Source organism: Sarcophilus harrisii, chromosome 4, assembly GCF_902635505.1.
Source record: "Sarcophilus harrisii chromosome 4, mSarHar1.11, whole genome shotgun sequence".
NCBI classification, from domain to species: Eukaryota; Metazoa; Chordata; class Mammalia; order Dasyuromorphia; family Dasyuridae; genus Sarcophilus; species Sarcophilus harrisii.
In genome coordinates this window covers 356,652,335-356,669,575 of record NC_045429.1, presented here as the reverse complement: position 1 = coordinate 356,669,575, position 17,241 = coordinate 356,652,335, and the positions used below count along the sequence as shown (strand labels likewise).

Below are 17,241 nucleotides of genomic sequence, written 5' to 3'. Positions count from 1 at the left end.
GTGGGGGCTAGAGCCAATGGCAGAGAGAATGAACACTTCCTATAATCCTCTTTAAGAGTACTAGAACCCCCCGAGTGAAATAATTCATCACTTTTCAAGTAGCAGGGGTCAAGGTAATCAGTTACACTCTTTATAGAGCTCTTTTAAAATATGTAAAATGTTTAAAAGCTTCACTCTCTCTTTTGATCCATGCAACACTATGATGCCATTAGGTATTATTACCCTCATTTTTAGGTTAAAAAAAAAAAAAAAAAAAAGTCTGGGAGATGTTAAGTGACCTACCCAGGATCATACACTAGTGAATGTCAGAGCCAGGACTGGAGGCCAGATTGTGCCTTCAAGTACAACTGAAGTGCCTCCACTTCAACAGTGCCTCCACACAACAGCTATGTCAGTTTCTTGTCTATATTTTTACAGGATCAGTCCAAACTCAAATCCTTAGAACTAAGTCTAAGCTACCTCCTAGTTCATCCTCCACTCTTGCATTTCCCTCCTGTCCAGTCACCAAGTCTTATCTATGCTACCTCCATAATGTCTCTCACCACCCTTTTCTTTTCTTTCTTTAAGAAGGGTCACTGCTCCAGACCTGATGAAGCATTGGCTTGTTATCAAAGGTCATCCAATTGGTCTAACCCTTCTGGGCTTGTTTCTTCACGATAGACCTGAAGAAAATGCTAGTAATCACAAAGTGACTTCTGTCCAGCTGTCTGCTCATGGGAAAGAATTCTGTAAGAGATGCTGGAGGATGAAGAGAAGAATTTACCGGGAGTTCTGTGTTGCTCTTGGTGGAGTCCAAGCTCTGCTTTGGGATCCAATTGTTTGAGTTCAGGTACAACTTCCGGTTATGAAACATTTGTCCATTCAGCTGCTTGACTGCAAGATGCACATTCTCTGCAGAGGCCAGGTCAACAAATGCAAAGCTAAGAGGGAAAAAGAGACCCACCTTGTCACACAGGTCAGCATTTCAGATCAGGAGGCCAGACAGCCACACTGTCCTGGGGCAGGGATAAAGCTAAAACAACATATAACACAAAGGTTTCTCCTTGGCTTCAAGGAGCATTTGGAGAAATGTTCCCACAAAAATGGAATTCACAGTCTGTGATCCATAGAGCTGGAAGAGATCCTAGTGATCAAATCTAGCTCCCTCATTTTACAGATAAGGAAACTGAGGCCCAGAGATGTAAAGAAGTCTGTTCAAGGTATTATAAGTAGTAAACAGTAAATCCACGATTTGAACTCGGGTATTAATGCCTTCTGTCTTTTATACTACACAGTCTCATAATGAGGGTTATATTTCTCTGCCACTTCAGTGAAGTATAAATCTAGAAACAGAAAGGACTTCTAAGATTATCTAGTCCAACCTCCCCATTTCACATGGATGCTTGTCCTATATGAATGCTTGGCTAAAAGATAATACAGGTAATGTAGTTTTAAGCTTTAATAGTTTAAAAGACATTAAAAGCTAAAACTTCAATAAAACTTTTGGGACACCCTGATTATCCTCATTTTCAATAAACAAACATGCAAGGAAAGAGCTTATAATCTAATGTTATATTACCTATATAATAGATGTAAATTATCTATATAATAACAGGGTCTACTGAAATTTCCAAAGTAATAGAAAGATCTAGGCAAAGCACTTTGAGAGAAAACTGTCATGGGCAGGGGGTATAAGGGGAGTAGGCAGTCTGATCAGGGAAGGCTTGGCTATAGAAGAGAGGGACTTCAATAGTCAGAGATGGGTTATGGATTAGGAAAGCACATTTCAGAAATGAGTGGATGAATTAAAAACCCAACAACCTTCAGTCCTGTGCTCCATTATAATGCTTTCCTAGTTCAGTTTAATCTTACTAAGTCCCTGCCTTATGAGAAGAAAACTCAGGGACATTGTGAATAATCAAGAGGAGATAACATTACTATTCCTTTGAATGTCTATAGCACCACTATGCTAAAAACATCAAAGTACTTTTTAATCACTACATTTCGTCATTTTAGGGCACTAGAAAAGTACGGAGTGTGCATTTTCCTCATTCTACAAATAACCAAGTCATTAAGCCATGGTTTCTACAAGGTCATCTTAGCACTGTACTAGGATACCAAGCTTTGTGATCTCTTGGTCCATGGTCTGAAACAGGGTTAGATGCAGAATCATACTCATAGGTCCATTCCAAATCTTTTCACCTTTGAACTTCCAAACTTACCTAGCCAATTAACAGATGACCTTTCCCCCTACTTTCTAAGAATACAAAAGCCCTGAAACATGATCTCCATGAGCTTTTCTCCTCCTTACTTTAAAACTTCTGTCTTCTATTGTCCTCCTCCCATCCCCCTACTCCTACTCTGAGGAAATATAATGTCCCGGAGAAATTAAATTCCTTTTTTTTTCTGTTATCTCATCTTTGCTTTTCTCATCCATGAAATGAAATGAGTAGCTTAGATTAGATCATTTTGAAGATCTCTTCTACTTCTACAATGACAGTTCTCTCCTAGTTTCTTCAGAGCCCATTTTTATCAGAATCACAGAAGGAATCTCAGTACCAGGTAATTCATGCCTGAAAAAAATCCCCTTTGCAATAATGTATTAGATTCCTTTCTGCTTGAAGAATCTTTCCTCCAATATGGGCAACTCACTACTTCCCAAGGCAGCCAATTCTACTTTTGGGCAATTCTAGTTGTTAGTTTTTCCATGCATCAAGCCTATTAAACCTATCTCTTTCCAATTTCTACCCATCAATGTTAGTTCTGCCTTTAGAGATAAGTAAAAAAAAGTTTTAATCATTTGTCCATAGAAATATTCTTCAAAAAACTTAAGATGGCTATCATGTTCTCCTGTAAGTCCTTTCTGGGCTAAACGTCCTCAAATGGCATGTTCTCTACCCATCTCATCTGTTCTGACCTCTTCTTGATGAGTTTGATAAGCTAGAAGCTAGAAGACTTAAAGATCTTTTGTAAAGACTTATCTTCCTAATTTTAGTCCTCTTCTGCTCTCTATAAATTCCCTATGATGTTGCCAGATTAATCTTTGATATGATGATAATAATAATAACCTATACCCACTGCTCAAAAACTCAAAAAAAAAAAACTGATTTTCTACTGCCTACCAAGAAAGAAGTCCCGACTCCTGAACCTGTTATTAAAGAAAACCATGCAGTCTGAATGACTATTGGCCATCCCTAAGCAAACACTATTCCCTCTACTCTTCTGGACCTTTCTTCACTGTTCCTTGGTAATTGATGGGCTGCCCTCCTCTCCCTATCTCAGCAGGGTAGCCCAGGACCATCTTTCAAGGCCTAACTCAAATGTTTTTTCCCCCTGAAATTCTTATGATTCCTAAAGCAGATGTCCTTCTCATTAGATCTCATTGCACTATTCCTGTTTTTCACTTTCTTAATTCTAATTGTATCCATATGCCTATCTGACCACCACTTTGTAATTTCTTTTGAGAAAAAGAACTATCCTACTTCTACAACCCCACTGCCTATAAATGCACTGCACACAGTAGGCATTTAATTGTTGGTTGAATAAACAAAGGGATACAGAAGAAAAGTGTTTCCAAAAATGAATGCTTTGCCAATTAGGAGGACAAGAGAGCCCTGAACTTTGGAGCCTATCAATCTTATTTCTTTGCCAACACAATATATCAGCAATCTGAACAAAAGTGCGAGAGTATTTTTCCAAAAAGTTAAAAAGGAAAAGTCACTCTACCATTTGCAGCCATTCTGGACTTTCTGGACACGGAGTGGGCCAAAGTCCTTCAGAAGGGATAGAATGTCCTCCTAAGGATGAAAAAGGACAAGTGAGAAAGAAAAGGATTAGTGATGAGGCAAAAAGGGAAAAAGTGAAGGGGAAGAAAACAACATTATTGTAGTTGTTAAATTTTAATCTTAAACTGCAATATACCAGGCACCTGGTCTACATCCGTCCTATCATCAGGCAAAAGGGAGAACAGATTCATTTCAAATCCATCCCCATTTTGTAAGATAATCTATTACCAAAAGGAACTGAATTGACTTCTCTAAGAAAAAACTTATGACTGTGAAGGGCCTTGAATCTGTGGCATGTAAATATTGGTTGAAGAAGCTTGGATAGGTTCAGTAACACAAAGAGACTCAAGGGGATCATGACAGATGTAATAGGAAAGAGGGATAGTCACCTCTGCCGTAAAGCTTCTTCTGATCTCTACTGCTAGAACATCCTCCCTAAAGAAATAACCTCGTGTTTACCTTATACATATTTTATATTTACTTAAAGGTAACATTTTGTTTTTACTGATAGAATATAAGTTCCTGGGTCAAAAAGTCAAGTCAACAGACACTTTTTGTCTGTTGGATACCCCTATTAACAACTAGAGTTGTCCAAAAGTAGAACTGACTGCCTTGGGAAGTAGTGGGTTGCCCATATTGGAGGAAAGATTCTTCAAGCAGAAAGGAATCTAACATTTTTGCAAAGGGGATTTTTTTCAGGCATGGATTACTTGGTACTGAGATTCCTTCTGTGATTCTGATAGCACTGAGTTAAATTCTGCGGACACAAAGAAAGGGAAAAGAAGTCCCTAGTCTCAAGTAGTTCCCATTCCATGCAAACAGCTATGTAGAGGGCAAGATATTTTCTAGGTAAAATGGAGGTAATGTCAGTGAGAAGGTTTGGTGCAGAAGCTGAGATTTGAAGTAAGTCAGGAGGTAGAGGTGAGGAAAGAGAGTTTTTGGCATAGTGAAAAGCCAGTGCCCTATACATGGAGTCAGAAAATAAGAGTATCTTGAGCTAGGGTTAAGGTTAGGGAGGCCAGTATCCCTGGATCATAAAGTATATGAGATAAGTAAAGTATAAGAAGGGATTATGTTACAAAGGACTTTAAAAGCCAAACAACGGATTTTATTTGTGATCCCAGAGATAACAGGGTGTCGATAAAGTTAAACTTTTTGAGGGGAGGGTGACATAGTCAGAGCTGAGCTTTAGGAAATCACTTTTTTAGCTAAACTGGGGAAGGACTACAATAGAGAGGGACTAGAGGCAGGGAGACCAAACCCAAAGTGATGTCAGCAGGCCAGGTGCTAAGTGATAGGACCTGCCGGGATGATGGTAGTAAAAGAAAACAAAACATACAGAAGAACCTTTAAAAGCCTTAAAATACTAAACGGACTAAAGTCTTAAACTCTTGAGACACCTTGTATAAATGCCAGATATTATTAGTTTTACAATCCCCATATGATTTGTAAACTCCTTAAAGACACAGAGTGTTTTATTTTTTATCTTAGATCTTCAAAGCCAAGCTAGTACTTGTACTTGGTAGATATTTTAAAAATTGGATTGCTTTTAAATTTTATTTAAATCTTCCTCATAATAGTTGTTAGAAATTATTTTGGGGGAATAAGCCGTGAGTAGTCTAAAAAACATTTTATAATTCATAAATATCCCCCCCAAGTCTTCAAAAAATTTTAGAAATTTTCGCATCTCTTTATAGTATGTCATCCAATCTCTCTTCCTACCTCATCAATATTCCTTCTAGTCCTTTGTTAATTTCTTTTCCCCCCTGAGGCAACTTTGGAGTTAACTTTGTAGTTAAGCAACTTGCCCAGGGTCCCACAGCTAGGAAGTGTTAAGTGTCTGAGATCAGATTTGAACTCAGGTCCTCCTGACTTCAGGGCTGGTTGTTAATTTCTTTTTAAAAAGCATTTGAACACATCTTAGTAATTAGGGAGAAATTTCTCCGTTTATTACCACCAAATGATAAAAATCACTATTAGACCATTCACAACTTTTTAAGCTTCATATACCAATGTAAACCATAGCCCAGTGTAAACCAGGTCTCCAGCCATGAGTTTATGGAGACTGGGTTTAATTCTGCAGTTGGAAGTGTGACTCTAAAATATCGCTGTTATGCCCCAGTTTATTCTGGGAAGCCGCAAGACTCCAGTTCTTGTGTAGGGTTCCTCAGATGTGGGGAATACTATCCCCCAGATTCAGTATAAACATTAGATATAGACAATGCCAATACGGAGTACAGGACAATCTATTTCACCTCATGGACAATTTATGAGTTGCTATTATCCTTTTGCTCTGGTACAGGCCACTTTTCCACAAGGTCCTAAAACCCTCCATACTCAGTTCTATCACAAGGGATCAATTGCCTTTAGAATGACGCTTAAAAGTTGGGAGTTTGATGGCAAACAATGTCCCTTTCCTATCACCAGCAGAACATTCTAACGAACTCCTCTTTCTACAAGGTCACCACCCTCCTTACAATCTCCCCCTGCAGTTTAAACTCCACCAGAACACACTTGGGAATGCTATGATAGGTTAATAACCTCAAACCTTGGTAAGTCCCTCACACATTGGAGGCACCTTATGAAAAGGTGGGAGCTGGATGTGCTGAGAAGGAAGCAGTTTCTTGCCTTCCAAGGCATGACAGAGTTGAAGCATTGAAGTTATCAGATAAATGGATCATCACAATAAGTGTTAGAAGAAAAAGAGCTGGCCATAAATTGGCTCAAAAGTTCACAGCTGCCATTAGCTGACTTGACAACAACAAAGAGGTCTACTGTCTTCTGGGAGTACGTAGATACAACCTAAAAGAACCTCCCAAGACAGATGACTACTCCCTTCTGGTGATTCACACAGGCACAAAGGATACTGCCAGAAGGAACCTAAGATAGACTGATAAAGATTGACAAAGGCAATGAAGTTTGGAGAAAGAAAATAGAGCACAGAGTGGTTGTTTCCCTCACTATGATCTACTAACAGCAAAGAATGCAGAAGAGAAAAAAATGAGTTGGTAAATACTCAGGTAGATAATCAGATCAGAGATTCTGGACTATAATTATCATATAGATAACAGACATCTCAATAGGGATGAAGTACATCCCTTTTCAGTATTCTATTATTAGGGGTATCCTATTAAATCAAATATCCCTATTACTTATTCTAATAAATACCAGTGAGACTGCCTTTATAGGGTATATCTCACAATCCTACAAATCTAATATCTAATCTAAAGGATTTTAAAAAGGATGAGTTGGAGGAAGGGATAAAAATGTCTGCTGTTAACTAGAAAACCATATACCACTAAATACAAAGAAGAAAGAAGAATAGCAATTAAGTCACCTAGAAGTTCAGAAGAATCTAAGGAAGAAGCCAGAAATAAGAACTCAAGATCTCAATATATCTACATGCAAAAGGCAGACATTTAGGCAATAAGCAAGAGGAATTAAGTAAATGTGACCTATTACTGAGATTTAGTGGAATGAAATCCAGGACCAGAGTATGGTCTTATTCAAAAGAAACAGGATACATAAAGGGGAGAGGAATAGCATTAAAAAGTTATATGCATGTGAAAAAAAAAAAACCCAGAAACCAGAGACTAGAATGTGGAGAACATCTGAATGAAGATTAATGGAGAGAAAAAAGGAACAATTGTCTTTACAATCTACCCTGGATCACCTAGACAGAAAGAGGAAATAGAAAGCTAGGTGTCAAAATGCTGGACCAGTAGACCTGAAGTCTAGAAGAGATTTCAGATTTTAAAAAGTGGAAGAACAAAAAAGGGGAATATTTTCTGATTCATGGAAATGATGGATTGTGGAGAAGTCATCATTACCTTCTTGAATTTATAATGGAGAAGATGAAAGCCTGATAAAGTTATATAAGCACCCTAAATTTTCAGAGAAGTACAAATTGTTTAGAAAGAAAAATAACATAGGATCCCCAAAACTAAAATTCTGCAGGCAACATTATCCAAGGAAACATAGGAATGAAATTCTTTTTTAAAAAATTTATTTAGTATTTTCTTTTTCTTTTAAAAATACTTAATAGTATTTCTTTTTTTCCCCACTTACATGTATAGAGTTTTCAACATTAATTTCTCTAAGATTTTGAGATCCAATTTTTTCTCCCTCCATTCCCAAGACAGCAAGCAATCTATTATAAGTTATAGTATTTAATTTTACCCCAGTTATATGTAAAAACAAATTGTTTTTACAACTTTAAATTCCAAATTCTCTCCTTTCCTTCTCCCCCTCTTCCCCCCATTGAAAGATAAACAATTCAACATAGGTTACACACATAAGTCATGCAAAATATTTAGTCATGAAATTCTTAAAATACAAAGGGAAAGAATTATAATGAGAAAAAGGAAAGTTAACTGAAGAGATCAATGCAGATGCATGGTGAACTAACCAACCAACTTTTTTTTCTTTAAATCTATATACAGAAGATGGCAACAAGTATTAGTTAATAAAGAAAGGAAATGAGAGCATAACGATCCTGCTATGTCAGTGTCAGGAGTGCTAAAAGCTTAGAATGAGCTGAAGCTAGTAATCAAAGCTAAGGACAACAAAAAAAATTTTAAGAGGTTATACTGGGAGAAAGAAAAGGATCAAAGAAGGGAGAGGAATGTTGCTTGGGAGATGGGGAAGAGAAAGTGATCAGTTCTCATCTTGCTTCTGCTTTGTTTTCTGCCAAAAAAAAAAAAAAAAAAAAGACTTTTGTACTAGAAACAACAGAACAAATGGCTAATAGGGAGTTGTTACGTATAAGGAAATTCAAGACAGACCATTTCCTTTCACTTGATGAACTGAAGTCACAATATAGAGACATAGATATTGAAATAACTAGTATGATTAAACTTTGGCATTTAAAATATGGAAATGTAAGAGGTATTCCAGGACTAGAGGACAAATACTCAGATTTTCTAAAAAAAAAAAAAAAAACTGAAGGAAAAAATACCTGCAAACTATAAGTCAGTCAGCATGTCTTCAATTTCTGAGAAAATTCTAGAATGATGATTTAAAAGATGGTTAGTGAACACTGAACAATGGAAAAAGAGATTACAAAGAGCCAGCACAGATCATGATAGATCATGATAGACTAACCTCATTTCCTTTTTTGACAGTGTTATTAAATTGGTAAGTTTAGGGGAATGTTGTAGATATAATATACCTACATTTCAGAAAAACATTTAATAAAGTATGTCACAGAATTCTTGTAGAAAATATGGAGAAATATGGGCTAAACAATAAGTTAGATGGATTCAAAGCTGATTAGATGGATGGACTCAAAGGATAAATGTTCCTCAAATATAACAGTTTAATTTAAACTTGGCAGGAGGTCTCCAGGGCAGTGCTCCAAGGAGACCTTATACTGCTTACCTTTTTATCAATGACTGAGATAAAGACATAGGTGGCATGTTTATCAAATTGGCAGCTACTTAAGTTCCAGGTGACCCAGTCTTCCTATCTATACTCAATGCCTCACTCAATCTTCCGCAGGTTAAGTTATAATTAATGTTTGTTTATTCAAATGACTGGTATTATGTGCAAGGCAATTTTTGAAGCTGGTGCTATCCAAGAAACCTACTCTCCATGAATATAAGGCTAGATTCTAGAATCCTGCTACCTAAGGAATTTTCCTTTTTCCTAACTAGAAATCTGGAATTATGGCATTGTCTAAGAATTCCTCTTCCTTGTTCACTCTCTAGGACTTTTATGCTATATACTTTTAAACCAGAAACTGCTAACTCTTAGGATAGAAAAATATACTCAGGAATCTATTCCCTTACTTATGGTCAAACAAGGAAACAGAGAAGCCAAAGCTGTCCAGAAACTTTATATCCAGAATCCTCTTCTCTGGCTGTATGGACAAGCAAAGACACTTTCATTCATTCTCATATTCTCATTCATTCATATATTCTCTCTCTCTCTCTCTCTCTCTCTCTCTCTCTCTCTCTCTCTCTCTCACACACACACACACACACACACACACACACACACACACACACACACCCTTATTCCCCCCACTCCCTCCCTACTCTCCCACACACATTTTTAAGTTCTTGAAAGAAAGGGGAGAAAAAAAAGGTGAAAAGAGCAAAAGTACTCTCTTGCTGGTTCCTTCTCTTAGACAAAGAGCTCTTGTTGGCTCTTAAGTATCTTACCCAACCTATTCATCTTTTTTTTTAATTAAAGCTTTTTATTTATAAAGCATATGCATGGGTAATTTTTCCAATATTGACCCTTGCAAAACCTTTTGTTCCAAATTTCCCCCTCCTCTTCACTCCCTTCCCTAGCTGGCAGGTAGTCCAATACATGTTAAATATGTTGAAAAACATGTTAGATCCAATATGTGTATACATATTTAGACAGTTATCTTGTTGTACAATAAAAATCAGATCAAGAAGAAAAAGAAAAGCTGAGAAAGAAAACAAAATGTGAACCACAACAACAGAGGGTGTGTGCTATGTTGTGGTTCACATTCAGTTCCCACAGTCCTCTCTCTGGGTGTAGATGGCTCTCTTCATCATTGAACAACTGGAACTGGTTTGAATCATCTCATTGTTGAAGAGAGCCATGTCAGGTCAGAATTAACCGTCCTATAGTTTTGTTGTTTCCTTGTATAATGATCTCCTGGTGCTGCTCATTTCACTTAGTTCATGTAAGTCTTTCCAGGCCTCTTTGAAATCATCTTCCTGATCGTTTTTTTTATAGAACAACAATATTCCATAACATTCATATACCATAACTTATTTAGCCATTCCCCAACTGATGGGCATCCACTCAGTTTTCAGTTTCTTGACACTACAAATAGGGCTGCCACAAACGTTTTTGCACATATAGGTCCCTTTTCCTCCTTTAAGATCTCTCTCTTTGGGATATAAGCCCAGTAGTAACACTGCTGGGTCAAAGGGTATGCACAATTTGATAACTTTTTGAGCATAGTTTCAAACTGCTCTCCAGCATGACTGGATCTGTTCACAGTTCCACCAATAATGTATCAGTTTTGCATATTTTCCCACATGCCCAACCCATTCATCTTGAGGAAAACCTCTACTGATGAACCGTACCCTCAAGGAGGCCCCAAGAGGTTAACTAATTCATTTTAGGTGCAGTACATGTCTTTGTTCCTCTCAAAAAGGTGCTGATGGATATGTCCATACTATATAAAAGATACTTTCAAAAATTCCCTAGAAGGCTCAATCTCTCACTAGGTTCTCCAGGTTGATTAGGGGTATCTTCTAATCAATATCTTACACCCAAAGGTGTCCCACATCAAGGCTCTCCTTCAGATAATTCAACTTAATGCTGATACGCCCTTGATCACCTCTAACTCCACCACCAATATTACAAAGTATTTTGCTTTCTGGCACAGAATTATGCCGAAGATCTGTCATGTCCTAAATAAAATCAAATTGATTTTCAATTTAGAGATAGATTTAGCTCTTAAAACAAAGTATGAAAGCTGTCAGATTTCTAATTCCGCCCCCCATACTCATCCTCTTCTTTCCATTCCCACTCAGTCCATCTTTAGACTATTAAACTTCCTAGTCACAGAATCTCAAAATTGAAAGACATCTCAGAGATCACATAAGAAGCAAAATAACTCCAAAAGATGCAGCTAAACAGCATCCACCTGAAGACCTTCACATGATTTCTTTCACACAACCTTTCAGATTCTTCAAGAGAACAGATCCTGTTCCTACAGTCTTCTTCTGACCAGCCACTTTTTATCCAGCATAGTTTTCTAACCCTCCCTTTCTCCCCATCATGTGGTCACTCTCTTCTGTGTGGAAAAGGTCCAGTTTTTCAGTATCCTTCCTAAAATGCAGCATTCAGAATTAAACACACATGGAAAAGGGATTGATTTTTTTCTATGCCCAGAAAGAAAAAAAAAAGTAGAATGAGTGGAAGTTACAGAAAGGCAGATGTGTGGTTTACCAAGGAAGAACTTGGTAATTAGAGTCATTACCAAGACCAGAGATTTAGAGCTTGAAAGGACCTCAGTAGTCATCTTGCCCAGCACTAGATGTGTCTTGTCCGAAGTCACACCAGTAAATAGCACAGAGTCTGAACTTGGGTCTCTTGGTTCCAAATTTGGTACACTTTCATAAGATTACAGCATTAGAGATGGGAGGGACCTGAGAGGTCAACAAATACAATGCTCTCATTTACAGATGAGGAAGCAGAGGCATAGAAAGTTTAAGTAAATACCTTACTGATAATCCCAGGTCTTCCAGTCTCCAAGTTTAGCAACCTGTCTACTATGCCACACTATTTCTATCACCCAAAAGCAGAACAGAAGGCACAGAAGACTTAAAAACTAAAAGAGATCTTTGAGATCTACTGTAATCCTTCCATTTTATAATAATAGTTGACATTCATATGAAATTTTAAGCCTTTCAAAGTACTTTATATGCATTATTTCATAGATAATAACCTGGTGAGATAAGTCCTACAGATATTTTCATTTTACATAAAAGGAAAAAGGGTCAGAATTTTAAGTGACTTATAGTTATATAATTAGTAAATGATGAAGTCAAAATCCAGACATAGGTATTTCCTCACTCCAAGTCCAGCTAATGAATTCTTAGTCCTTGGGGATCTTTAAGCAGAAGCTGACTGATCTATGTGAGGGAAACTGTAGAATTGATGTTTAATTCATGTGTGTTTTCATGCAGGTTGGATCAGATGACCGCCTATGTTCATTCCAATGCTGAGATTCTATAAATCTCTGATCTGGCTTAGCAGATACTTAGGTTCTTTTCATCCCACCCTTCTTTTTACTATTTAAAGTACTCTATCACATTTGCCAGGTTCCAAGAAATTATCTCTAAAGGCTTGGTCCATGATCTATAAATCTAAATCCTACTAAAATCATCTACTCAAAAAGTTGTTCTTACACTATATGACACCGTATATTATCCCTAGTTCAGCAACTTTCAAAAACATCCCTGATGCTAACCTGAAATCTCCTGAGCTGGCATTAAGGGCTCTCATAATGCATCCCAACCTACTTTTCCAGCCGTCTGACAAACCTCCTATACAAACCCTTGTTTTAATTTGACCTTGTTCATTTCACTACCTCTGAGGCATATGAGGCAAAGCAGTAGCAAAAGCACTAAACTTGCCATCAGAACTCCTGGGGCTTTACATAAGAAAATACATAACCACAGGCAAAGGACTCCTCTTCTCTGGGTCTCTTTCATTATCTATATAAAATGGAGAGTTGCCCTAACTGGTCTATAGTTAGCCATCCCAGCTCCAACATTCCATGATGCTAAACCATGAACATTCCATTCCTTTTCAGATTTCCTTGCTTACAAAATAAGCCTCTCCCACCCCTGCTCAAAATCCTTTCTACAAAGGGAAGTGGAGAGATGTAATTAATCAAGAAATGTTCATTAAGCACCCAGGTACCAGGGTATTTATAGTAGCTCTTTTTGTGATAGCAAAGAGTGGGAAATCGAGAAAATACCCACCACACGGAGAATGGTTGAACAAGTAATGGTATATGATTGAGATAGAATACTATTGTACTATAAGAAATGACCAACAGGGTTCTTTTAGAAACACCTAAGACTTAGATGAACTTATGTAGAATGAAGTGAGTAAGACCAGAACATTGTACATAGTAATAACAATATCATATGATGATCAACTAATGATTTAGCTCTTAGCAATATCACAATCCAAAACAATCCCCAATGATTTATCATGAAAAATGCTATCCACCTCCGGAAAAAGAACTGATAGTTTGAATGCAGACCAAAGTGTACTATTCTTTTCTTTCTTTATTCTTTTTTTGTTCAAGTTTTCTTCTACAAAATGACTAATACATACTTATGTTTTACATTACGGCACATGTATAATCTATATCAGATTGCTTCCCATCTTGTGGGGGAGAAGGGAAGAAAGGAGTGAGAGAATTTTAAACTCAAAATTTTTTAAATGTTAAAAAATTATTTTTCCATAGAATTGGAGAAAATATTGTTTTTTAAAAGCACCTCACATCTGCCAGGTGCTATACTATACACTGGAGATATAAAGACAAAAATTATATGGTCCCCGACCTTAAGGGTCATATTCTATAGGGGAAGATTACAGGGACATAAAAGAATAAAGAATATAGAAATAATAGAATAATAATAAGAAGAAGAATAGAAGAAGAAAAACAGAAATAAACACCAGATAATCTGGCCCAGAATAAGGAAAGGCTGCATGCAAGAAATGGTATCTTAGCTGAGTAGGATTCTAAAAGATAGAAGAGAAGTAGACAGCACTACAAAGGAACAGGAATAGGAGATGGAATGTCATGAGTAAGGAATCCATAAAAGCTCATTTGGCAACCATGAAATATATAAAAAGTATAAGCCCAGAAAAGTGGGCTGGAGCCAGGTTGTGAAGCACTCTCACTACCAAACATAAGAGATTCTATTTGATCACAGAAGTCATAGTCATTGGATTTTCTTGAGGAGGGAAGGATAAAATCACAGATTAGAGCTGAGAAGAACTTCAGAAATCTAATCTTCATTTTGCAATGAAGAGGCTGAACACCATAGAGGATTACCAAGTTAGTCACTTTAGTAATAAGTGGCAGAACTTGGATTTAAATCCATGTCCTCTGACTTCTGATTGTAAGTGACAGGGTCAGATCTGTGCTTTAAGAATGTCACTCAGACAACTATGTGGAAAATGAACTAAAGAAGGAGAGGCAAGCTGCCCGATTAAGAGGTTACTAATAATCCTAATGAGAAGTGGAGAAGTTCTGAACTGGGGTGGTAGCTCTCTGAGGGAGGAGGAAAACAAAAGATGCTATGAAGTTAAGAAGATTTTGAAACTGATTAGCTATGTGGGATGAGTAAGCCTATGGAGTCAAGAATGGCTCAGACTGCAGGCAGATCTTCATGCATGGTGGCTACCTGGACCGAAATGGGCAAAACAGGAAGAACAGGGGGTTTGGATAGGTAGCAATACACTAGGAATAAAGAATTATGCAGAGAATATTTGTGGCAGCCCTCTTTGTAGTGGCCAGAAACGGGAAACTGAGTGGATGCTCATCAACTGGAGAATGGCTGAATAAATTGTGGTATATGAATGTTATGGAATATTATTGTTCTGTAAGAAATGACCAACAGGATGATTTCAGAAAGGCCTGGAGAGACTTACATGAACTGATGCTGAGTGAAATGAACAGGACCAGAAGATCATTATATACTTCAACAACAATACTATATGATGATCAACTCTGATGGACCTGGCCATCTTCAGCAATGAGATGAACCAAATCAGTTCTAATGGAGCAGTAATGAACTGAACTAGCTAAACCCAGTGAAAGAACTCTGGGAGATGACTATGAACCACTACATAGAATTCCCAATCCCTCTATTTTTGTCCACCTGCATTTTTGATTTCCTTCACAGGCTAATTGTACACTATTTCAAAGTCTGATTTTTTTTGTACAGCAAAATAATTGTATGAACATGTATACATATATTGTATTTAACATATACTTTAACATATATAACATGTACTGGTCAATCTGCCATCTGGGGGAGAGGGTAGGGGGAAGGAGGGGAAAAACTGTAACAAAAGGTTTAGCAATTATCAATGCTAAAAAAAAAATTACCCATGCATATATCTTGTAAATAAAAAGCTGTAATAAAAAAAAAAAAAGGATTATGCAGGAGAAGAATCAGAATGTTACCAGAAAGACATAGAATTAGAAGAGGCAGGTCAATTATATTGCAAAGATGAAAAATGGGAAGAGTATCAAGACATCTGGAGGACTATCAACACACTGGAGGGACTCTTTGTGGAGGATTTATTGGAAATTATGGACAAAAGCTGAAAGGATGAAAAGACAAGGTTGGGTTATAATTATTGGAGGAATTATTCTTGTCTTGTCAAAATTGTTGAATTATCTTAGCTAAGGACCTTAGCTTCTTCAAAACTAAGCCCAAAAACCTGGAGTACAATTTTAGTCTAGTAGAAATCTCAAAAAGAAAGGACTCAAATACTCCATAGGAAAAAGAATGATAACTCCCTCTTCAATTACTGTAACATTTGTTGCTTATATTGCTCAGTATTTATTGCATTGTCTTGTTTATCCATTTAAAATCTATTTTTCCAAGAAAAAAGTTTGGAGAGCGTTTGCATATCTTTTTTTTTCTTTCAATCCAGAACAGTGGTTTGCATGTTGCAGATAACTCAATAAATGAATAACTGGGAAAAAAAGCAAGTATTCCACAGATCAGTCTTAGACCTTCAGCTCACCTTTTCTCTATTTTGTCCATCCATTGTCTATAACAAGAATGGCTCATCCACTCTTACAATTTTAAAAATCACTTTTTCTAAATCTGTATCTTTAGTCTGTTTTTCTTATCCAAGTCCAAGTCCCTTATTTCTCTTTAGCACTGCCTCTAATTCAACAGTTTCTTTCCCAAGAAACTTGTTTCTTCCCCTATCTTGTCCATTAATGGCATCATTATTCTCAATCATTTATTCTTGAAACACTAGGAGTAATGAACAATTCCTTATCCCTCTCCACCTGTAAGCATCAATATCCTGTAAGCATGCTTTCCTGTGGATTTTTCTTTTGACTTTTTTTGTATTCCTTTTTCTTGTCAGCTATTCTTGCATCACTTTAGTTCAAACCCTACACCAAATCCTTCTGATTCTTATTTCTTATTATGACAATATATCCTATGTAATATTAATTTTAATCTTCCTTAAAATTCTACTTTAATCATATTACTTTCTTGCTCAAAAAACTCTTCATTTTTTACCCTTACCAAACCTGACCCTGGCCAAAAATCCACCTTTATTTGACATATGTGTGTAACCTTACTTTCTCAAATTTACCCTAATCCATAACTTCTGTCATAGATAGGTTGGTTCGTTCGCATTCTATAAATGTCCTGTTCATTCCTATTTTTGTGCCTTTGATCATCTAAGTCGACTTGCTACATTTTCTCAAATACTACCCATCATTCACGTCCTATATTCTTCATGAAACCTTTCTCTATTCTATCATCTACCTTAAGGATAAGAAAGAATTTATAGCACAAAATTTAGCATGTAATTTATCTTTTCTTATACTGTTAGCTCTCTGAATGCTATTTTTTACTGCCTAACTACTCAAATCAATAAGCATTTATTAAGCACCTACTTTGTGCCAGCACTGGAGTAGGCCCTGAATATATAAAGAAAAATAAAAAGAAACCATCTCTACTCTCAAGAAAATAAATACTTTCCTAGGGTAAAATTAAAACCCCATAACAATAATGATCTTATGTGTATGACTACTCCCAGTTTACTTCACCTGGAATTGCAGGAACTGTAATTTTTTTTTAGTGCCTTGCACACAGTAGAAAAGTTTAACTTGATTGCGTTTCCTTCTTAATGCTGAGTACATTGCAAAAAAAAAAAAAATTAATGGATTTTAGATTATCTGTGACACAAATTCCTCCACATG

At 36.7% G+C, this 17,241-nt stretch overlaps 1 protein-coding gene across 5 annotated transcripts in view; it reads right to left on the bottom strand.

Moving 5' to 3' along the window:
* TDRD10 (tudor domain containing 10) overlaps nt 1–17,241 on the bottom strand; it is a 48,958-nt gene that overhangs the window by 11,100 nt on the left and 20,617 nt on the right. For 4 of the 5 annotated variants that reach the window (XM_031966666.1, XM_031966668.1, XM_031966665.1 and 1 more), the window contains 2 exons: nt 3,706–3,776; nt 764–920 (listed from right to left, as the gene is read on the bottom strand). In XM_031966666.1, the coding sequence (XP_031822526.1) occupies nt 764–920; nt 3,706–3,776 (228 nt within the window). Of the gene's footprint in view, nt 1–763; nt 921–3,705; nt 3,777–8,721; nt 8,769–17,241 lie in introns of all 5 variants that reach the window. The other variant, XM_031966669.1, reaches the window with a different exon arrangement.